Below are 23,240 nucleotides of genomic sequence, written 5' to 3' on the forward strand. Positions count from 1 at the left end.
TATATCCATGGTGAACAATTGGTTTTGATTTAAAAAAAAAAAAAAAAAAAAGGAATTTATATTTAGGGCGCAAAGGACAAACGGAATAAAATTATTTCTTATTTTTGTCACAATTGGCAGCAAAATGAGCATGTAGTTTCAGTCATTAAAGCAGGTGGTGAACTAAGCCATCAGAAATAAAAAGTGCAGCAGGCTGAACTGGAGGCAGTACTGAAAATAAAACCTCTGCTCCGACATCTGCAAATGACACAAAGTGCTGGGCGAAGAGAGACGATCTGTGCCGCCTGCTGGTTGTAAGTAACATATGAGCCTAATTGTAAATAGTTTAAATTGTTAGAATAATGTACTGTTGCTTGCGTTCCTCAGGCTACATGTACAGCACAGTGGGGGCTGGCGTAACGTGACTTTGACTGATAATCTGATAAAATGAAGCAGAAGTGGAGAAGTTTGTCACATATTTTATAAAAAAAAAAAAAAAGAATGTGTGTAATAATACTTCCACAAAGATATGCAAATACATAATTGTTGTGACATCTGTCTGCGGTTCGTTGGTCATCTGCTGAGAGACTCTCTGAGCTGCTCATACATCAGCTGGTCCTGCAAAGACAACATACAGTCGCCATCAGGACGTGGTTGTGTGAGGTAAGTATGAGTAGTGAGTGGACAACATTCAACAGGCCAGCCTATTTCATTTTAGAATTAAAAAAAAAAAAAAAAGAAGAAGAAAGTTCAATTTTAGATTGTTTAGTAAAAATCCAGACCGCAACATTCACCTGAATTTTTTTCTATTTAATATTTGAATTAGTCTAAATAAAAAAATAATTCAGATCTCAACAACTCAACAACATCTACCTGTTGAGCTAAAACATGGTCGCCAGTTTCCAGACGGCTCCAGCAGAGTAACGTCCCAACCCAGCAGCGATCACCCAGACGTTACTTTCTCACCTTTTTGGACACAGACGGTCGGACGGTCTTGAAGGCGTCCTCAAAGTTCTGTCTGCTGACCTTGATGGCAGCTGTGCAGCTGGTAGGATGCGTGTGATCTGCAGGCAGAGGGGAGAACAGGAGCTCAGAGACAGAACTCTGCCGCAACACAACGGCTTCAAACAGAACGGGTTGTTTTAGGATGAGCTTTCATCACGGTTTAAAGAAAAGGAGGCTTTCCAGAAAAATCTGTAGAAACAGAGCATCACCAACCAGAGCAAAGTACGTGGTAATTAAACAAGACCTCTTAGATACTAAACCAGAATTCCACAAAAGTGTGCATAAAGGATCAGATTCATACAACTTATAATAAATACACTTCAAACAAAAAAAAATCACTAAATCTTCCCTAATTGGTCAGACTTTGTAGACTTGTATCAATCAGCCTATTTGTGTCCTCATGTCCTAAATAATACATATGTATGAACTGATATAGTGACAGGTTTGCTTTCTCAACCATTTTTAAGTTGGCAGGCTTACAACCTTGTTCATATAAATAAGAAAAAAAAGGGGACAGCAAATGATCAGAGGAAATTTCTGCTTTTTAGATACCAACTCTATATTTCTGACTGAACAAAAATAATAATTAAAAAAAGAAAACTAAGTATTTTTAGTCTGGTTTCTAGTGCAAATATCCTGGTACACTTCAAATAGGACAAAACTAACTTGCAAGTAACTTTTAAGCAAGATTGTCTAAGTCAAAAATTGCTTAATATGGATGAAAAAAAACACTAGAAGTGAAATAATCTGCCAGTGGAACTTTTATTTAAAACAAGCTTCTATAGCTCACTGAAAAGTTACTTGTAAGTTAGTTCTAAGATATCTGCAGTAGAAACTAGACTATTCAGTGTTTTGCAGTACAACAGTGATCAGCTGCACACAGAGGAGGTGAGCGGTTACCATGGTGCTGAGACTTCATGAAGGCCTTCAGGGCATTTACAGATGCTTCCCTCACCAATGCCGTCAGGTCAGCTCCACTGCAACACACACACACACACACACACGAAAGCAAAAGTTTTCAGGAAAACCTGATCTGAACGAATCTTCTGACAGATTGACAGCCGGTGCAGGAAGGGTGGTTCTTCACGCAGCAGGAACTTACGAAAAGGAGTTGCAGCGTTCGTCAAAAGCAATCTCCTCCAGACGGACGTCTTGCTCCAACTGAGGCCTGGTGCCGCCCTGCAGCAGACAGAAAACAGCTGAGGAACCACAGAGAACCAAACATTCTGATGCAAATCTCCAAGACAACAACACTAATCTGTAGTTTAGTGTTGAAAGGTTCTAGACCCCAGCAGTCCAACAGCATCGGGAATCTAGTTTGCATAAAAAACAGAACAATAGAAAACAATGTGTTGTTTTCATTCAGCTTCACCATCGTGGTCTGTTTTGTGCTGCTGCCTCATAAAACTACAATCTAAAACATTAAATGTTATAGGTTTGATCTGACATATTGTGAACACTTTAACAGACAAGGTATTGGATCCTACTGGAGGTTTCTTTGTTTTTTGTTTATTTCCCACTTAAATGTTTTATTTTAAACTGTCTTCCAGCAATTAAACCAAGTTGTCTGAGAAACACGTCAGCTGGCCGTGCTGTCCTCAGTGCAGCTGGTCATCAGTCGTCTTGGAGATGCTCTGCATCTCCTGTTAAGTCAGATTACCTTAGTAATGGTGAGCAGGATGGCGTGACGATCTGCCGCACACGGGAGCCCAACATATAAGGTCTTATCTAGACGCCCTGGCCTCAGGATGGCCGGGTCAATGATATCTGGAAAAAAACAAAACACGGTTTGCAGGTTAAAACAGCAGGAAAGGAACATTGCTTAACATCTTTCTACCTACTTCCTCCAGCTAAGGCACAGACCGAAACTAAGACACACAAACAACCTGCACCATGTGGGGCTCAGTCTGAAGAAATTAAGTTCATTTTGTGGAACATCAATTTCATTTGTTTTAGTTAACTGCAATAACCTTAGTGTAAAGCTCTTTGTTCCATATGCAGTCAAGCGCCTTCCAGTAGAGAATGAACAAGTGAATCTTCATCAGTGCAGACTGAACGTCTGCATGGTGTAACATGAGATGAAGTAATGTTACTGGGTCATAACCCTTGACCTCTGCATAGCGTATGTGCTGTACAGATGGTGATACTAGATAGTTATCCACTTCCTTCAGCACTAAGGCCTGAGGCCGACCTGGACCCATGATGGAAGGAGCAGCGTACCCGGCCTGTTGGTGGCAGCCATGATGAAGACCTGTCTCCGTGTCTCCAGGCCATCCATCTCCGTCAGCAGCTGATTAACGACCCGCACACTGGCTCCTGACTGAACACAGGCAACGTCCGTCAGCAACACGGCAGCAGAGAACAGATCATACACGTGCAACATAAACAGTCTTCTAAAGCTGTTTGCTGACAGAAAGGAGAAAGTGAAGTTCTGAACAGCTATGAGCTAGCTTAGCATTCATGAGACATAACCACCGACTCCTGCTGAGACGTCACGGTCCAGGCAGAAAGCTACACGGTAACATTTTCAGGTAAGAAACCAAATGATTCAGTTTCCTCCCAGCTGCTGTGATGATGATGATGATGATGATGATGGTAAGTTAGCTCCTCTTCCTCACCTCATGGCCTGACCGGCGAGGACACAGAGCGTCGATCTCATCGAAGAAGATGACGCAAGGAGCCGAGTTGCTCCCTCTCTGGAAGACCTGTCGCACGGCCCGCTCGCTCTCCCCCACGTACTGTACACACCACGGGGGTCAGAGGTCAGCAACATACGACTGGGGAAGGGGGGAATTTTCTAATAATACAGACTTGAAAAGTAAAAACATTGCTAAAACTCATAAATTTCCATGAATTTTCTAGAAAATTTCTCAGATTAATCTCAAAATCTCTGCGGTTTTTTTTTTTTTTTTTTTGTGGCAAAAACGTACTCTTCCTTTTTTTTTTATATCTACAACAGCTGGTTGTCACAGTAACAGCACAGCATCAAGCTCCTCTGAGTCCCACACTGACCATGTTGAGCAGCTCTGGACCTTTCACTGAGATGAAGTTGAGACCTGACTCATTGGCCACAGCCTGCAGAGAGCGAGAGAGAGAGAGAACAGGAAGAGGAAATGACCTCACCAAACAGCTTCACACACGTCAAACATGGCAGGACTTGTACCACCAACCTTGGCCAGCAGGGTCTTCCCACAGCCTGGGGGTCCAGCCAGCAGGACCCCAGACGGAGCGCTGAGGCCCAGAGCCCTAAACTGCTCTGGGGAGCGGACCGGAGCCTGCAGGACACAGCAAAACCAATGGGTCAGAACCAACGGGTCAAAACAACCGGCAGACTGGGTCAAACCACCACTTAGGATCATGGAGGGTCTTTGTATTGTTGTTAGTTTCAGTTAGGTTTTTAGGTGTTGGGCTGATCAGTTTCCTCTCTGTCTCAGTTTGAGTTCATGTTTTTGTTGAAAAGTTTTTGAGCAGAGTACTGTACTGTTACTTTGACCTCTTTTATGATCCTAATATCTGTATTTTGTACAATTTACCACAGTTTGCTTTTTTTGGACTTTAAGTTGAACGATAATGCCCTTAGTGGAGGACGTCCCAGTAACAAACTGCAGCAGCTCATTGGGCTCTGTACTGGTCCGGTTGCTGTTTACCAGTATGGCCATGGTTAGCTCCTCCCTGATGTTCTGCAGCGCTCCAACGTTCTCCCAGGTGACGTCTGGCACCGTGGCGAAGCCCTCCCTCTTGGCCGAGGGCTGGACTCGGACCAGCGCGTCCCGGAAGTCGGACATGAGGATGGACAGGCCGGCCAGCTGCTGCTCCGTCAGTGTCTCTGTGGCCCTCAGCAGGTCCAGCAGCCGACCCAGTTCCCCCGGCTGGAGGACACAAGCAGATGTTAGAGCGCAACCTCAAACTTTATGTCATTATGGGCAAAAATGTCACATTGAGGGCAGTCAAGGGCCACATTTGTTTCTTAACACTTTTGGCGTTTTTATGTCTTCAACAATACACTGAATATAGACGATGTTTTAATAAAAAACAAAATATGTAAATAACTGTCAATTGAAAATATAACCAGGGTTTTGCACAGCTGCTGTTTTAAATGACCTGACTCCTTGGCCAAAAGTTGCTTACAACTTTTTAAGAACTTGTTATTGAAAGAAAAATACTTTGTCCTGTCACAATAAGAAATAAATCATATAAATGCATGAAAAATTAAAACGATCTCAATAATTTCCATTTGCATGATTTATTGTTTTTATTTTTCATTCTACCAAAAACTGGATGACAAAAGTTTTCAGTATTTTAAGTTGGTCTAAACCAGAATTGTAAGATGCAAGAACACATTCTCAAAGATTTTAAATATCCCGTTTTTGGTAGGAATAGAGAGAAAAAAAGAAAAACAATAAATAATGCAAATGGAAATTAGTGAGCTTGTTCTAGCTAATTGTGTGATTAACTGATTTATCGCTCATTGTGACAGCCTTACCTCTACCTGCTGCTTTTCCCCTCCAGCCTCAGGCTCTGTGCTTCCGGATGGTTCTGCAGCAGAGTTCTGTGGCGGAGTGGGAGGCGCCGGCCTGGTTTCCAGCAGAACCCGGTTCACCGCGGCCATTGCGGCTTCCCGGCACAGAGCCATGAGGTCGGCACCCACGTAGCCCGGCGTCAGCCGAGCCAGCAGCTGGTAGTCGAAGCCCTCCGGCAGCGTCAGCTTCCTGCACAATGTCTTCAGGATCCTGGCAGAGCAAAAAAAAAAAAAAGCATCACACCATCATGAAGGAGATCAGCCAATCGGCTGCCAGTCCGCCTCTTGGTTGCCAGGTTGTTACCCGAGCCGAGCGGCCTCATCGGGGATTCCCAGGCAGATCTCTCTGTCGAAGCGTCCGGCTCTCCGCAGGGCCGGGTCCAATGAGTCAGGCCTGTTGGTGGCGCCGATCACCAGAACCTGAGCTGTCACAGTCAGGCTGTTGAGGTCTAGAGGAAGGAAGGGAACAGAAAGCATGAAGGTTTCCACAGTGTATCATAGGCCTGGTAGACCTACAATACACCGGCTTATTTATTTTAGATTTTATTTTTTATTTTTTTTACTGTTTGGCTTTTTTTTTAAGACTTTATAGTTGGCATTTAGATATAGTTAATAACGTCTTCCAATAACACAGAAAATTTCAAAATGCCTCTTGGTAATTACCAAGAGGCATTTTGAAATTTTCTGTCAATTTGAAGCATTTTTTAACTCAAAAACCTGGTGGCCTGCAGGATGACTGTAGCGCCCCTTACCAGCAGGCTTGGAATGTTTTCAGCAGGAAGCATCATGGAGGATGCTGAGCGTCAAAGCTTCATCTGCTGTCTAACTTTAACCTTCAAGGAGTATACACAGGATGCCTGACCTAAACTCTATATGAGGACCCTCACCTGACTTCAGATAACAAACCAACCTGCTAATCCTATACTTGCCTGATGTTATGTTAGCATAATAAATCTAATCATTCATTAGAGAACCAGCTGCATTGTGGAAATGAAATACAATTATTCTATAACAAGAGAGTTAAAAACTATTAAATCCCTGCATTTATTTTTAGAACTATATTCAAAAGTATTAGCTGGTAGAATATAATAATTTATTTATTATCAAATAAATATTTTTTAGTACATTTATGTCATCGTTCTGAACTGGCTCTACATTTACAGAAGGAAGCCAGCATCGTACCGTCCATGCAGGTCAGCAGTTGGGCTACGATCCTCCGCTCCATGTCTTTAGAAGCCACCTCTCTTTTAGGCGTGATGGCGTCTATCTCATCTATGAACACAATGCATGGACTGGAGGTCTGCAGACGAAGACAGAGGAGTGAGTGGAGGTCAGAGGTCAGAGGTCACCGGCTGTGCAGTTCCTGCAGGGGACTGACCACGGCTATGTCAAACAGCTCCCTCAGCTTTTGCTCCGACTCTCCGGACACGCCGGACACCAGCTCTGGAGCGGACACCTTCAGCATGGGGATCTGCAGCTCCTGGAACAGTCAGCAGGTATTTAAATGAGCTGATCTACCACCACTGTGTTCGTATATCACTTATTAATAATAATTGCAAAATAAACATCAAGCCTGAAAACATAAAACTATAATGGACTGAATGTTCTGTTCTTTGTGAGGGAAATGTTTGAGTGTTTGTTGGTGTTGATTCCCAATAAATCAGTGGCATTGTTGTCAGTTGCTATGGCAACGAGTCTGTGTGTAGCACAGTCAACGCAGACAGAAAGAAAAAAGAACACAAGTGGTTTTGAGTTATTCTTCAACATTTTTTCTGCGTTATTTTTCCCTTTGCTGTGACGCACCGCACTGAATTAATAATACCTACATCTCCAGGTTTCATTTTGTTAACGGAGTTGTTCTACCGCAGCAACACAGCAATGGATAGCAAGTAAAAGAATAGTCTTTTTGCCTTCCAGCCTTGTGCGCAAGCGCAAAATTCCTGGGTGTAAACAATAACATTCGACGTGTCTATGGTCACCTTCCAAAATAACGGCCTAGTCTGACTCTCAGTTTGAGACTGAGTGTCAAACTCAGTTTCATTTTGGGCCACATCAAAAATCTGAATGTTCTTAAAGGGCCGGTTGTGCCAGAATGTATTGATAAAACCCATTAAACTGTTAAAATATTAATAAATAGCTGTCCTTCCAGGATTTTTTTTTTTTTTGCAATCAAAATCATAGATTTTGTGATTCTAATTTAGAAATGTTTGCAAGGAACTTTTACAATATTTGCCCTAATGTGTGTTGTTAAAAGTGATTTTAAACCCAATGTTTTTGACCAATTTTGAGAAAGATTTGCAGTAAAATCAGAAATTTTTTTATGAAGCTGTTTATTTTGATTGAATTTTGCAGATTTGAAAAAAACTGGAGAGACTTATTGATGTAATTTGGAGTCTAGAGGGCCACATAAAAAGCTACAGTGGACCAGATTTGGCCTTGAGTTTGACAAGTGACCGAGACGATTATTTGAGGAAGGTGATGTTCTAACAATACACCTGGTGCTGAGCTCACCCCCGCCACAGCCTGGGCCAGCAGGGTCTTTCCACAGCCGGGAGGCCCATGCAGGAGGAAGCCCCTGGGAGGAACCATCCCCAGATGCTGGTACACCTCAGGGTGGCGCATATGGACCAGCAGCTTACACACCTCCTGCAGTACAACATGACAGCCATGATGAGGTTAAGGAGAGCAGAAGCCCTGCTGAAGGAGAGGAGGGGAAGAGGGGGTTACTGACCGTCAGGATCTCCTCATTCCCCCCCACATCCTCAAACCTCAGATAGGGGAACTGCAGCTCTGGAGACTTGGACTTGGCTGAGAAATTAAAAAGAAATAAATATTTACATCTAACAAAACAAGCCACACATTCCAAGATAAAGTGAAGTATTGACACACCTCATAACATAAGTGTGTAAATGTTGTAGCTGGGTGAGAAGCATCATGCTGCCACCATCAGTCAGGTTAGCTTGTACCTTTCTTGTCTGCGTTGCGATACTCGGCCGAGCTCTTTGCCCTTTTCTTTGATTTCTTCTGAGTGGTCTCCGGCTCCAGGTGGGACGCACCTCTCTGCCGGGGGCATGAACACAGCAGGAGGTCAATCTAACACACACTGCTTGCTCAGTTTTCTTTACCTTCTCAGAGCCACTTCCCATCACCCACCCAAAGCATCCCTGCATCGGCCACAGGTGTGTTTCAGAACCAAGTTTCCTTTTACTGTGGAATCTAACCTGGAACCTGAAGTGTTCCTGACATGTCCCCCAATCAGACCCCACCATTAAGAACTGGGATCCAGATGAAGATTGGGCCTCCGTCTCTCTGCTTTCTGAAACCCTGCTTTCAGAAAGTCATCACAACATGACTCCTCTATTAACCCTTAATGTTTTTACCAGTTTTTCACTCATAAGTAGCTCGTATAATGAGCTCAGCTGGTACGCAGTTCCACCAGGTGTTTACTAATTGCTGCTGGCTAGTCTGCAGGAGCTGAGTGGGGGAGGGCTGCTCTGTGAGGTGGAAGCTCAGGAACTGAGAAGGTTTTGCACAGCTGAATGGTTGCCATCAAGATTAAAGGATTTCTCAAACATTCACAAAAAAGTCAAAGCAACAACCCAGTTTTTGATGAGGGAATAACATCAAATAATAAATTAAATAATGAATTAAATAATGCTCCTTTGATTAAAAAATGATCCAATTCTGGATTTTAGAACTTCTGCTTCTCAGAATATCCTGATATTTCATCACTTGCTCTCAGTGTTTGTTGATGATGTTTGTCTCCGTCTGATCTACAGCAGTCTGATTTGTTCTCCCTAAAAACAACTGATTGACCCTGAGCACCAGGGCCCCCAGACCTCCAGGGGAGCCCTCAGGGCATCTGCTCTCACTTACATTGGTTTCCGTATCGACCGACTCGTCTTTACTGAGGTCGATGAAGACAGGCTTGGTGGCAGGGCCTCTGCCCTTATCGATGAACCAGCCTCCAGGGGAAACCAGGGTCCCTTCATCTGGAACTGGGTTGGTCATGCTGGCTGCTGGAGGGCCCTTACGGTACAGTGCCGTGACAGAGCTGTTGGGCTGTGGATGAAAACACAAGAACATCCGATTCCACGTTTAAACAAGAGACTGTAGGAAACACTTGGATAAGAAGGATGATGGATTCTAGGCAAAGTAATGTATGGTTGGACTGATTGGAGACGGGAATTAGATCCGTTTGTCAAAGAGTCCTGGGATGACAGCAGGCGGGACATAAACTAACTGAATGGAAGTGAGTGCACCATAATAAGGCTGATCTAGTTTAACATTCAGAGATTTAAACATGTACACCTTTGGAAATGTTGGCACTAGTCTTTAGGAAAACTTAGGGATAATGTACGTTTTAAAGTTCTCTGAGAATTACTACCAGAGAAGACTGATTTAGTAAAGACAGCTTTGCTGACCGCTAATATAAGACGCTAAACACTTTTTGAAATGCTAACTGTAAATCAGATTGTCTATGATATGAAACGATAAAACACAGTTTTACTGCTGTCACACATATGTGGTGTGATATTGCCTCTGCTCAAAAGGTAGAGAAATAATTCGCAGTGACAGGAAGGCAGTCCTAACCACTTCCTGTATCATAGATATCAGAGTCGGTTCAAATCGGTATCAACAAGTTAAAGGTATACAGAACTGGAGACTAGAAGTTGGCTACATAGTTCTGATGAGTGAATTTCCAGGTAACACTGCTAACGCCTCGCTATATGTGATTTTATCCATCCCTGAAGTCCAGTAGAAGCAAATTAGCTCCTCTCTCATACGGAAGGTCAGCTGGATGAGCTGGTCTACTGCATATAGACACAAACTTGGTCAGGACAGCTGATTATGTGTTCAAAACTTCTCAGCAATGTATTACCGTGTTGCCCAGAACCTGTTGATCGCTTTCTGATGACTCGTCTGAGCTGCTGCCGTCCCTGCAAACACACAGGCAGGAATAAACTCAGTCTGAAGTCAGAGAATTTTCCCAGTAAGTCCAGAACTAATCCCAGCACAATGTAACCACAGTGGAAACATTAGGGAGACTTTTATAAGGCCTGCGTTGGCTGCAGATAACTTCCTCCTAACATCTACTATTGCTTAGGAACACATTGTCTACCCCAGTGGCAGGTCTTCTACGCCAGTGGCAGGTCTACGCCAAGTGCTTCCCTAACTTTCTAGATTCTGATCCAAAAAATAAAATTATAAATTTGTGACCCCAACCTTTAGTTGAGGATACAAACATTTTCATACAGAACTGATACAGTCAATTCAAAATCAGGACAATGGGAACACAATCAGCATCAACAGGCAGTTTGCATTGGATGGCTTTTTGAGCATTTCTTCCAAAATATTCTACAGAAATGCAGTGTGGGAACCTGAACTATCTATGAACCAAGCTACTCTGCATAGCAGCCTATCCGGGAGCACCATTCATTTTCCTTAGTGCTGATTGGCTGTACCCCCAGAAGCAGGGGATAAGGATGGCTGTAGATACTAGCTTCTGCTGTAGAATAAGACTGTTTCCACTGTGTGTATTTATGCCTATTAAGATGTATTTGGAATTTGAACAATTAAAATAGGCAGTTTTAAGCATTTCTAGAGGAACTCTCAGGTATTCGTAGTTGTGTTTGACCAGTTGTGTTTCATGACTCCTACTTGTCCCTTTTGGACAGGTATGATGAGCTAAAATGACTTGTTCATGTTGCAAAACATGTTTTTTTTTGTGTTTGTGTTTCAATATATTCATGTATGTATTCTTGCTTTCTGGATTTTTGTTTTACTTATTTGTACGAAATAATTAGAGAAAAACAGAAATTGGTGTGTGAGATGTGCAGTTACCCAGTTTCATTGCAGCTGCTCCTGGCTCTCTTAGCCAGGTGTTTGCTCTCCAGGTCGTTCAGGTCCGCGTCCTCTTTCACTGCATCGTACACTTCAACAGGCATGCAGACAGGAGGAATTACAGCTCTTCATCTTGAGACTTTGCGTGTGTGATCAGTTCATAACTCTGCTGTTAAATCGCTGTTAAAGCATAATCAGTCTGAAAACCATGCTGTGGTTTTTCCTTCTACCTTTCTCCACCTGGATCCTGAACGCTGTCTTGTTCCTTCTGCCATACTCCACTCTAAAAGCAGAATCAACAGTTTCAGCTGCTGACCAGTCCAGGTAGCAGGTAGTTCAGAAACTACGGTTCTAACATGCAGAGGCCCATTCTGAGGCAGTGCAAACGAAGGTCTTCAACTCTGATGGGACTGAGCTTTTCAACTGTAAAGCCGTCATTACTGTTAAATTAAACAATGGTAATCCAACCTTAGCGAAATTATGAAGAGTTCAGATCAGATTAGCTGAGCATCCTCACCTGTACTGTTTTTGAAGGTCCAGGGCCATCTCTGCCAGGTCAACATATTGACTGCTGCTCGAGGCCAGGTACTGAAAACACAGGTCAACTGAAAGTGAGGAGAACTGCATGGTTTTCTCATGTACTTTTCCTAGGTCTCGGTTCAGTTGAAGTGAACTCTAAGGCTGTTCGAAAGCCTATGTGGACGCCAAGCGAACCAGAGATCGCTCCAAAAGGAGGAAGGGAACTAGAACACGGGCATTCTGGGTAAAGAGAGCCAAAACAAACACGTGAGTCTAGAACTACTGGGAGAAGTGGCTCATGGACTTTTACCAAAAACAAAAGAGAAATCCTACAACAATAAAATGTGATGCTACTCCATTTTTGTTTACATCTTGTGAAGAAGGAAGTTTAATGTCTTCTACAGAGGCTTTGTGTTCCTTCCTTCAGTGGTTCTTGGTGCAGTGCCACCACAGGTGAGGAGAGGAACTCATTTTCCAATTACTTTGGATTGTTTGGAGGTGTGATTGCGAACCTTACCAGCTGAAAATGCAGCAAATGTCGCAATTTTAGCTTCCAATCGAACTGAGTCTACTGTAGGGATTCCCCCAGTGTTTTATAAGCCTGGTGGGCCAGCAGGCTTTACTTGTGCCCACACCAGGCTAAGCATTTAAAAAAATTTTAAAAGTATTTTTAAAATGTTTGCATTTTTTTAAGACTTTATAGTTGGTGTTCAGCTGTTGGGGTCTAGAAGTTATAAAAGGACTCTGACCCTCAAGGACTCCAGTTTGTCTGGAGAAATCCAGAACATTTCTTGACACATCAGAACAACAAATGCCACAAAATGTCTGCTTTTCAAACAGGAGCTTTGGATACCCCAGTGTGGTCCGGACTGTACCAGCTGTTATTACTGTTCACATCCCTAACTTGTGAGCAGAGCGTCAATCCACCCACTGGTCTTACTCTTAATGTTCTAGTCATGGTGTTCCTGGTACTGCCTATGAGGGGTTGGATGTTCTATGTGTGCCTGAATGGGTTTCCTCTCTACTCTGGTAGAGTGGACTGAGCCACTCAGAGCGTGTTTTCCTTTCACATAACACACATTCCAGGTCCAGCATTTCTGTCTTTAACTCCTTTCTGCATCCTTTTTTTTCTCATGTGCTTCTAGTTAAGGTTTTGTGTGGGAGCTTTCTGAATTGGATGGGTCGATTTTCTGTCCTTTCTGTGACTGATCTGAGTGACACATTTCAGGACTTGGACCTGCTCCACTCTTTGTTTAAGTCGAGAGTCCAGCCAGCCTCCGCCTCGGTTCTTCATCTTGGTCTGGAGAAGATGTGAGCCTGGAGGAGAAACGCAGAGTAAGGACCAGACTAAAACCTGCTTTATTTACCTGCTGAGAATCAGTCAGAGTGATGAACTTCCTGTGATGGAGTGGTTCCAAACTATAAATAAAAGTTTATTTTTTTATTTATTTCTGTAGATTTGGACGATGTTGTCTGTCTTACGATGAAAGAAAACCAAACGTTCAGTTTGTCTGGAAACCAGGATTTGACATCAGAGCAGTAAGTTCATGTTCTGACCAGCATCTGGACTTAGGACTTGGTTGGGCCTCTTTGCTGGTTCTGTATAAAACTGTAGTTCTAAATGATGATAATAATAATCATCATCATCATAATTGTAAAAATAATATGTATTGTCCTAGTTCTGGCTAGACCTTCTCTGAACCTCTCACACAGCATGATTCACTAAAGCTTCAACATTTCATGGCTTCAACATTTCATGGCTCTGTTCTTACTGGAACAAAACCACGCGGGCTTCTTGTTGCTGTAGCCTCCTGGAGGAGTCCTGCTCCTGTCACCATGGGAACAACGCCGAAGTCCGGGAGAACTGCTCTTCAGCTCGAAGATGCAAAACTCATCTGGTGTTCAGCTTCAGAATATCATGATCGAAACGTGAGCCCCGCGACTCCACACACCCGGAAACAAAACCAATGCTGCATTCCATGTACCTCGGAAATCAGACTACAACGGTCTGACCCGTCCAGACGTTAAAAGTTGAGGACAGTGAGTAGGATAATTTCTTATACTGTTCTACATATTCTGTACTCACATACTCTGGTGATACTGTTACTGACAGTAGGAGACAGGACTGGGGCGCGAGCTCAATGTGGGTGACAAACTGCCGACCTGGAGTAAGTTACTTCCCTGCAGCGTTCATGAACGCCGAAAGTTCTGCTTTCCGAGCACGAATGAAACGCAGTATATGACGTACATCCTGTCAGGAATTTCAAAATAAAAATTCCTGACAGGAGTTTGGAATGACAGGAATTGACACACGGTGGAATATCTTTGACTAAATGTGCTCAAGAAATATTTTAGTTTTCATTTTTTAAAAATCAGTTAAATTTGATAAAATGCAAATATACTGACCCATTCAGTAAATGAGAAGGATTACAAATGGCTGTCAGGTTGAAACGACGCCTGTGACGGGAGTTGGGGGGGACATCGACTTTTTTGGGGGCAAAAAGAATGTACGTAGCTGAAAAATAGACACCAACATCGGTAGCCTACAAGGTACTTGTTAAGCTTAAGGTTCTGTATTAATATTAACTAGTCATCTTTTAGCTAACATTACCTGCATCCAACAGCTTTACTCAACTCAGTCGGTTAGTTTGGAGAGGAAAAACTGAGAAAAGTTCTTTGCGTTTTGCTGGTTTGCTGCCGTGATTCTAACATAAACCTACGTCGCTCCGCACAGCAGCAGCAGGTCTCCTTCACAGGTGTAAACCCAGCGCGAGCGTCGTAGCGCTCATGTTGCGTTTAAAGGCGGCTCGGAAAAACAGGTTACAACATGTTAACAACGGATTAAACAGTTTTAACTGCTGATAAAAGTGACAGAGGACACAAATATGGGAAGTGTGGAAGCCTCTACTGTATCAAATTGACATAGGAATAACAGAGAGTTGGGTAAAAACCCAGCGCATACAGTGTTCATGTTTTGTTTTGTTTTGTCATCCAGACGGCTTCCCGCGCCCCCCCTGCAATGACACGGCGCCCCCCTTAGGGGGCGCGCCCCACAGTTTGGGAACCTCTGATCTAAAATATGCTAATGTAAAAAAAAAAAAAAAAAAGCATTAATAATAGTCTTTTTTGTTTGTGTTTTTCGAGACAGTAAATATTTTATAAATCTGTGACTATATCTTAAAAAATGTCTATGAAGTGTTCATGTCTGATTAGTCTAAAGAGGGACAGATTTCAATACAGAGATGGTCAAAAGAAATCCCGATTTGTTCAAGTGTGCACTACATAGGGTGCTGCACGTACTCGGTGTTGCACAACATCGTTCCCTAATTATTAAGAATGAAAAAATGGTTTTGCGCTCCGCCGGCCATCAAAAGCTGATTGCCACAGCAAACAACAGTTAGTGACGTTACTGGGTGAACACACTAAACAACAGGTTGAAAAAAAAGAAACTATTTCATTCGTCGTCATTCTTCTGGATGAAGCCTTCTCGCATCTTCTGCTCTACAGGTGGTGAAAAGTTCGATTATTTTTCCAAATTTAGGATATTGTGACCGCAGGGGGGCGCTGTTGCTTCTGTAACCCTTAATTAATTGGCTCTGACATTTTAGATCACTTCATTGCTGGTTGTGACGTAAGCAGGGCGTAACACGGTGCCACATGCTGATAGCTGTTATCAGAAGGTAGGAACACACTGGAATTTAATGTCAAAGTCTTAACAGTTTTTAAATATAACTCATGTGGCCACATGGCATTTGATGAACTATCGATCATAGAAAAGGGACAGAAGGAAACAGTACGGTATCTTTGTTTTTGATCATGTAAAAGACAAAAATAATCACACGGGTATTTCCCAATAACAAAATTCACTTATTAATCGTGAAGAAAAAACATGTTTGACCAGTTATTGTGGGACACCACCTGCTGCCCACAATCAGGCTAGTTAAAACAAGAGCGGGGCTCTCGCGTTGCGAATATGGCTTATTTGTGTGTTTGGTCACCGCGTAAAGCTGCAATAAAGTATATTCTGTTCTGTTCTATCACTTTGACAGCAGGAGAAAACACACGCGCTGACTTTCGCTTCCTCTTCTGTTGAGGCAGCTCCACTTCCTCCTCAGCAACCCGTCTCTCTCTCTCCAGCCGCCTGTCGGTCATGAAGGACGAAGAGCAGGAGGGCTCGTTGTCCCGCCGGGATCTCTTTGAAGACTACCGGAGCTGCTTCCTCCGCCCCGGAGCCGAGGTTCGGCCGTGTCGGGACCCCGGGCTTCTGAAGAGGGCGGCCCAGTTCCTGCTGAGGACGTCGGAGCTGAGAGACACTTTCACGCTATTCCCGTTCTGCCAGGCGGTGACGGAGAGGTGTGTTGTCGGCACCGACGGCAGGAAGCACCTGGCAGCCTTCATCAAAGCCACTGAGATGCTGGAGAGCCTCTGCATCAACATGTTCCTGCAGCCCTGGAAGAAGGAGATCCGGTCTCTGAAGGTGCGCTCTCACCTGCAACAGTCCAGCTTGGACGGTCCTGAAAGCTTCTGTGAGATTTTTCTTTTCTTTTTTTCTTTTTTTTTTCTTTTTTAACTTTTTAACATAAATAATTCAGGAGAAACTTGAGGAAATGTTGAAGCGAGGTAATTTGTCACGTGGCTTCTCACTGGTTGAAAATATGAACTCAGCCCCCTTTACTCAGATACCTCCACATACAATTTTATAAAGCCAGACCCCTTCAGAATTCAGCCAGTCAGTAACAGACATGTCGATTATATCTTGTCTTCTATTTTTGTAAAAATAATATACACACAGATCAGTCTTATTTGCTACCAATTTTATTTTAAAGGGGCACTATCATATAAAATTGACTTTTTGAGCTTTACATCACGTTGTAATGTTATTCCCTCTTCAAAAACATACCTGGAGTGTTGTCTTGATTCTTTCCTGCATGTTTGAAGACTCTTTTAATCTCTATGGCAACCATTCATTTGTGGAAAACACCTGGGTGGAACTAGCCCCGCCTCCAAGATGCAGCTCCTCCTTGGAGCTGCAGTTTCCAAGCTTATGTGCTTCTGCCTCACAGAGCAGCCGTCCTCTGGCACTCTCCCTCACGGCTCCTTCAGACTAGCCAGCAGCAACTAGCAAACACCTGGTGGAACTGCACACCTGCTGCTAACAGAGCAGCACTATTGTGATGACCTTCTGAAAGACAGTTTCAGAAAGAGCAAGAAGTCTTTAAAGAGACAGAGGTTCAATTTCACAGTCACATTTGATCGATTGCACTATTTGTCTGGAAGATACATAATACTGCCTCTTAAAGTATCTGTATATTGAGAGCAAAGTGGAACCACGCAGGCAGAAGGTACTGGAGACATTTAAAGCAGAATATCTTCTATAGCAACTTTCCAAACTCTGAACATCTCCCAGAGTTAATCCCATCATCTGACTATGGAGAGAACATGGATCAGCTGCTGCTCTGAGTCATGTTGGGGACCCACTCAGATCAAACTAAAATGGAAAAGTTTGACCAACATGCAACAAGTTATATTAGGTGAAAACTGGGTCAGAGCCTCATCTTCCATCAGTACAGCAGCTCTAAACATACAGGCACAGCTTCAATGGGACATCAGAGCATATCCAATTGTTAGAATGGCCTAGTCAAAGTCCAGACCTAAATGTAACTGAAGATATGTGGGGAAGATTTTAAGAAAAGAAAAAAGAAAAAAAAAGCTAAATTTAGAGAACCTATTCTGGAGGGAATACAAATGAGCACGCTACACTTTTCAGTTTCATTTATAGAAAAAAATGACAAAATATGAATTTCCCTCTGGGATTAATAAAATGTATAATAAAATATTCAAAAAAAGGTTTGTGGGTTGAACATTCCTGTGATGGGGAGTGAAAACTTGTGCACAGTGCTGTACGTCACATCCCAGAGGTTCTGAACTCCCGTTTTTTTTTTCTTTTTTTTTTTTTCTGTTTGTTCCAGACGTTCACGGGTGCCTTCGTTTACTGCCTGCTGCCGGTTCTCAGCAGCTCCACTATCCAGGCTGTTCTGGCCTGTATGGGCTACCGGCCCAGCAGCGACGCCCCCCAGAGGTGACGACACAAACAACACACACCCGCTAGAAATGCTGCAGGTGTAAGGCATCCTTGTAGCCATCTTGTTTCCTCCTGTTCTTCCTCTTAACACTCGGTCTCTGCTGCCTGAACTCCAGCAGCTCAGCGTTGGGTTCTCTTCATGAGGCTTTTATTGTGCATCATGAACAGTAGCTGAGCTTCAGCTGTTTGTGTCTGCTGCTTGTTGCTAGAACCTACACAGCTGCATCACTGCTCACGTCTTCATCCAAACAGGAAACTGAAAGTAGTAGCTTGAACTTGTTATCTTTAGAAATCTCCAGTTGTTTTTGTCAGCTTGTGGCTGATCTGATCAGCCAATAAGATCATGTATAATTACAATGTGTTTGCACCAAATGCGACACAAGGGGGCTCCACGTCAGAGCGGGCGCCAAAACGATGGTGGAAAAAATGATTTCTAGTTAGCGTTTTCTGAATAGTATTTTCAGTACGTGGTATTTTTAGATGCTTTTCATCCTTTTTGACAATTGTACTGATATCTGCTAAGGAAGGAAGGCTTTTGTTTAATGGTGTCTAAAATAATCCCCAGATATTATAAGAAAATAAAGTTATTAAATGAATGGAATGATCCATTATATGAAGTAAAAGACGATAAATTGTCCCAGAAGGTGTTGCGGTAAACAATAATATTGTTACTTTGAGATCATTTTCAAGTAATGGCACAATAATGCAATGCAAGAACATGTTCTCAAAGAGGATTTTAAATATCCAAAATAAAAAACAAAACAAAACAATAGAAACAACAAATAAAATGAATTATGAAATGTATGTAAACAATATTGTCCTGTAAAAAAAGCAGTAGTTGAGACCAATGCACCAGACCAAAGACTGTTTTTCATCCAGTTTTTGGCAGAGAGAAAAGAGGAAAATTCTAAATCATGCAAGTGTAAATTATTGAGCTTGTTTTAATTTATCACATGATTAATTGATTCATTTGCGTATTGTGACAGGCCTGTATGTCAGAATGCTGCTGAACAGTTGGAACAGGTTGGGTTAACTTCAGGTGATGGCATTAGAACAAATTTAGAAAAATTATCTCTATCAGCTTCTGCAGCGCTGAGCAACACACACATGGTTAGTTTTATATTTGTGTTAACTCTAGCTGAACAGGACTGGATGCAACTTCATTTGGACCAATTAAGTATTTTTATTTTGCTATCTTTTGTTGTAAATGAACTCTATAGAATTTAGGTGCAGTAAAATTACCTTAAAAAATCATATTTCTAGTATATTTTCCCATAATTCCATGCTTTTTTCTGTGCAGTGTGAGTAGTCTGTGGTTAACGTTCTGCTCTCTGGTGTGTTTCAGTGAGTTCACACTAAGTTCTGATGCTGATGCAGATCGAGCTCTGCTGCTGGGATTTGAGCTGCTGCTGGCCAGACTGGAATGTTGTCGCCTCCTGGATCTGCTGCTGGAGCACCAACTGGGACCACAGGTCAGAAATGGGATGTATCTGCTTCCAGGTCGACACCCAGAGAAATCCAGCCAGAACACACCAAGACCAGGATGATCCAAACTTCCCATGTCCGCAGTCAATAATATTACAGTCTTTTGTCTTCTAAATTAACAGATAAAATAATTACAACTAAATGGCTCAGTTAAAGTCTTGCAGCCTCTTATACTCACACCCAAACCTCACAATAATAGCGGTGCAACAGAAAAATTATCCTTTGCAGCAAGACAAACGAATCTTATGCATGAGACAAAAACATTTTTTCACAACTTAGACCACAACAATTTACAACCAAAACTATTTTAACTGCTGAAATCAAAAATGAATTTCTTTTATCCAGTGGCTCTTTTAGAGCAGATTTACCAGAGGGGGCCGGGCGGGACCACAGAACCAAAGAATGAACCAACAAAAGATCAATACCTCATGTTCAGCATGTGATGGGATCCAGTCCAGAGCTGCAGCTGCAGGTTTCAGAGTCGTGATCTAGCAGATCCACTGGGATCCTGTCTCAGTTCGACTGAAGTCAAAAGGGCAATAATGATAATAATAATAGCAACACCTTCACTTTGATTCATTGTTGAAGAAAAACTAAGAGAAAAGTAAAGTGGAAAAATGGGCCCAAGGGAGAAATTAGTGACCGTTTCTGTTCCATGTCAGTTTTAAACATTGGTTTAGTTTAATCCGTTCAGATTAAGGGCCCAGGGCCGGTTCTACAGGGACACTGGTCCCTGTTGGACCCAGTCTAGAATCACCCATGCTAATATGCACATACATAAGCCATTTCAGTGACCATAATTTTGTGCCTGATGGCTGAGAGAAGTGTCCCCTACAGTCAGGGATGTGTACAGATAGACACTAGGTGGTGCTAGAGTACTGGCCCCCTTTTTATCTCCTCTGGATAAAAAACGTGCCCTTCTGAAATTTTTTTTTCTACTCTATATTGTGTGCCCTGTAATGATAAATCTCACGTTACTAAGGCAGCCAGCGACTCCATTTCCCACACAAGATGCCATTTTTCTATTCTTGAATTACCTGCTCCCCACCCTAAGTGTCAGCACTGCATAGAGCGAGCGTCTCTGTACTGATTTGCTGTGACTTGGACAGAGTCGGAGAAGCTCCATCAAAATGGCTTCTGAAGTGCAGCGTCCCATTTGGCTGCATTCAGCTTTCCATCCTCGTCTTCGTCTCGGCGAAGTCCGAGAGCTAGTCCTGCCAGAGCAACCACATTGTTCACATTCCACACATTCCCAATGGCAGTGGGGCTTGGGAATGTGTGGCAGGTTCTCCTGCCTTCAACCTTCAACAGATTATTCCATGGAATCCTAACCAGGTGGACTGATTAATCACACCTGATCTTATATTTGGACTGATTCTACAGGAGTGGTTGGATGTTCTCCAGAGAAGTAAGCAGCCTTCTAAGTTGGTAGATCCCACAGAAAAGCAGACTGTGGCGGAGCAAAGGAAAGACAACGACGAGAAGAGGAAGGAGTCGGATAAGAGAGAGGTAGGACTGGAGGCTGGTTCCGAAATCGGGATGAGGGGAATATTTCTTCCAGATGGGTTTGACGTCTTCTAAAATTTAAAAAAAAAACAAAAAAACCTTCACCTCTGTTCTGTTCCTTTATTTCCAGGAGTCACAGCAGCCTGAGTCCAGGCTTCTATCGGTTCCTCAGCCAAAGCCTCGGCGTCATCGGCCCAGCGTAGACCAGTCAGACATGGAACTGCAGTGGCAATACCCAGACCTGGCCTTCAGGGGTCGCCCTCTGTTGCCAGACCAACCTCCCAAAGCAACCGCTGCCATGACCGGCGGTGTACCTGACAGCACTTCTGTGCTTCCAAAGACCAACCTGACCAAAGAGGACAGAGATGTTTCTCCATCAGTCTCCACTGGTGACGATGGTTGGAATGACTCCAGCTGCTTCAGGAACTCTGATGAAAGCAGAGCCCATGATGATGATGATGGAGATGATGACCTTAGTGGTCCTCAAGCCATTTCTCTTCATATCACACTGAGGACAGGAGGCAAAGCACAGGCAGGCAAGAAACGAGGAAGAGTTCAGCCAACCTCAGAGACTTCTGATGATGCACAGAAAACACCAAGTAAGAAACACACACACACACACACACACACACACACACAGTTAGCCACACTAGATTGTGCTAGGGCAGCCTTGGATTTGTCTTACCCAACAACCCGTCCAGAGACGGAGCCAGTTCAGCTTGTTCTCCAGCTTTCTGTTGGGTCCATTAGATGCTGAGTGTTTTACCCACAGCATCCAGCAGGCCCACATGCTATTACATGCAATGACCCCACATGCACTATTACAAGTGAGGTTTTTTTGTATGTAGTTTTGGGAACTGACAAACTGACGGGACAAGCCATCAGCCTGCACCATTTCCCACACTCCTTCTGTGAGAGTGTCAAAGGGACAGTATTATGTATTTCAGTCACAAAGTGCTATTTTATAGTATAATCAAACAACTATGTTACTTGAGTTATAAAAATTATGTGTATATCGAATGTGACTTAAAAGAAATTAGACTTCGAAAGCTACAGTGTCACTTTAAAAACTCCTGCTCTTTCTGAAACTCCACCTTCAGGAAGTCATCATGACCTCTATTAACCCTTTAACCTCACTGCTGGTTGAATTGGAGCTGAAATAAGAAGGTTTTTATTGTTTTCACAACAGGCTTAGAGAATGTGGTGGCTGACAAACCGGAGTCTTCCTCGTTGAGCTCCATTGATGAAGAGCAGCAGCTGAGAGCGCTGGCGGAGCGGATGGGACAGCTTTCTGTGCAGGGAGATCAAGAGAAGGCAACGGGAAGAGAGGATGACGGGAAGGCAGAGGGCCGCAAGGACAGACAAAAACAGAGGACCAACCTCTGAGAGGGCCCTTAAAGGGCTTTAAAATATTTAGCAGTTTTTTTTTTTTTTCTTTTTTAATTTTCCACCTCGTTTGGTTTCATGACTATTTGAACCAATCGGATGCAGAGCCATGGGCAGTGTGTCACCAGGCCACTGGGGCCAACCAGAGCAATCTAAGCTTTTTGAAGAAGAGAATGTTGGAGCCATTTAATTTTTTGCTGGGTGTCTGATATGAGCAGGCTTTAAATATTCTAATAACTGCAATAATGATTTATTGTTCAAATAAATATGCTGGTAATGTTTCAGGATCAGGATGATCTGCACAGAGATCAGAAATAAAAACATAAAGACAAACTAATGTGAACATCCAGAACCCACCCGGAAAAATTTCTGCAGTTTTTGTCTTGGCCAAATGTCATCAAAAAATTTAAATGTTGGACCAATTTTACGTGCATAAAACTATGTTGAAAGGATGATTTTACTGAGAACCATCCAAACCTGGGCCTGTTGGCCCCTCCACCTCAGTGCGGCTGAAATTATTTTGTTTCTTCTTGACTTAGTATGACAACATAAAAAATTTTTTAAAAAAGAGAAAAAAATTTCCACCAAAAAAAAAAAAAAAACTCAGAAATTTTGAGATGCACAAAGAGACAGGCGGCTTGCCTTCTGGAGGGGAGGACAGAGAGAATGCCTTACAGAAAATGCAATCACTGTCTGGTTTTATGCAGTCTTCAGTCATTTGCTTACTTAGTTTTATCTTTGGTTCCTGTTTCTACTTTTTATTTCTTTGCATTTTGAGGTTCTACATGCAACCTGGTTACTAGCACAAAAAATTCTTCCCCAGTTTTAAGAATTGTCTTGAAAACATTTCACAGCTGAAGCCAGAAGGCTTCCTCGGTTCTCATGGAAACAGAAACATGAAATGGACCACTTCCA

At 42.9% G+C, this 23,240-nt stretch overlaps 2 protein-coding genes across 6 annotated transcripts; one reads left to right on the forward strand and one right to left on the reverse strand.

The window, feature by feature from the left end:
* Positions 1-438: 438 nt before the first annotated feature.
* nvl (nuclear VCP like) lies at positions 439-14,089 on the reverse strand. 2 transcript variants are annotated; one of them, XM_015052185.1, is made up of 24 exons: positions 13,953-14,089; positions 13,104-13,183; positions 11,865-11,935; positions 11,578-11,630; positions 11,348-11,438; positions 10,386-10,443; positions 9,380-9,565; positions 8,470-8,563; positions 8,235-8,311; positions 8,015-8,149; positions 6,882-6,983; positions 6,686-6,803; positions 5,808-5,952; positions 5,468-5,714; positions 4,632-4,853; positions 4,155-4,259; positions 3,997-4,059; positions 3,603-3,722; positions 3,205-3,304; positions 2,645-2,751; positions 2,087-2,163; positions 1,885-1,961; positions 946-1,043; positions 439-597 (listed from the first exon to the last, which is right to left on the reverse strand). In XM_015052185.1, exons 2-24 carry the CDS (start codon positions 13,158-13,160, stop codon positions 553-555), a joined length of 2,448 nt encoding a protein of 815 aa, XP_014907671.1. In that variant the 5' UTR covers positions 13,161-13,183; positions 13,953-14,089; the 3' UTR covers positions 439-552. The 2 variants fall into 2 exon arrangements, with proteins under 2 accessions (XP_014907671.1, XP_014907670.1); XM_015052184.1 differs by lacking the exon at positions 13,953-14,089 and adding an exon at positions 13,639-13,811 and having other exon boundaries at positions 443-597.
* Positions 13,818-22,685, forward strand: LOC106959549 (uncharacterized). 4 transcript variants are annotated; one of them, XM_015052191.1, is made up of 7 exons: positions 13,818-13,906; positions 16,004-16,343; positions 17,836-17,945; positions 19,294-19,420; positions 20,817-20,942; positions 21,070-21,538; positions 22,129-22,681. In XM_015052191.1, the coding sequence occupies exons 2-7, from the start codon at positions 16,017-16,019 to the stop codon at positions 22,323-22,325; spliced, it is 1,356 nt and encodes a 451-aa protein (XP_014907677.1). In that variant the 5' UTR covers positions 13,818-13,906; positions 16,004-16,016; the 3' UTR covers positions 22,326-22,681. The 4 variants fall into 4 exon arrangements, with proteins under 4 accessions (XP_014907677.1, XP_014907674.1, XP_014907675.1 ...); XM_015052188.1 differs by lacking the exon at positions 13,818-13,906 and adding an exon at positions 15,350-15,546 and having other exon boundaries at positions 22,129-22,685; XM_015052189.1 differs by lacking the exon at positions 13,818-13,906 and adding an exon at positions 15,459-15,546 and having other exon boundaries at positions 15,916-16,343; positions 22,129-22,685.
* Positions 22,686-23,240: the final 555 nt, after the last annotated feature.

Source organism: Poecilia latipinna, unplaced genomic scaffold, assembly GCF_001443285.1.
Source record: "Poecilia latipinna isolate Pla-1442-1.1 unplaced genomic scaffold, P_latipinna-1.0 Scaffold1094, whole genome shotgun sequence".
Taxonomy (NCBI): Eukaryota; Metazoa; Chordata; class Actinopteri; order Cyprinodontiformes; family Poeciliidae; genus Poecilia; species Poecilia latipinna.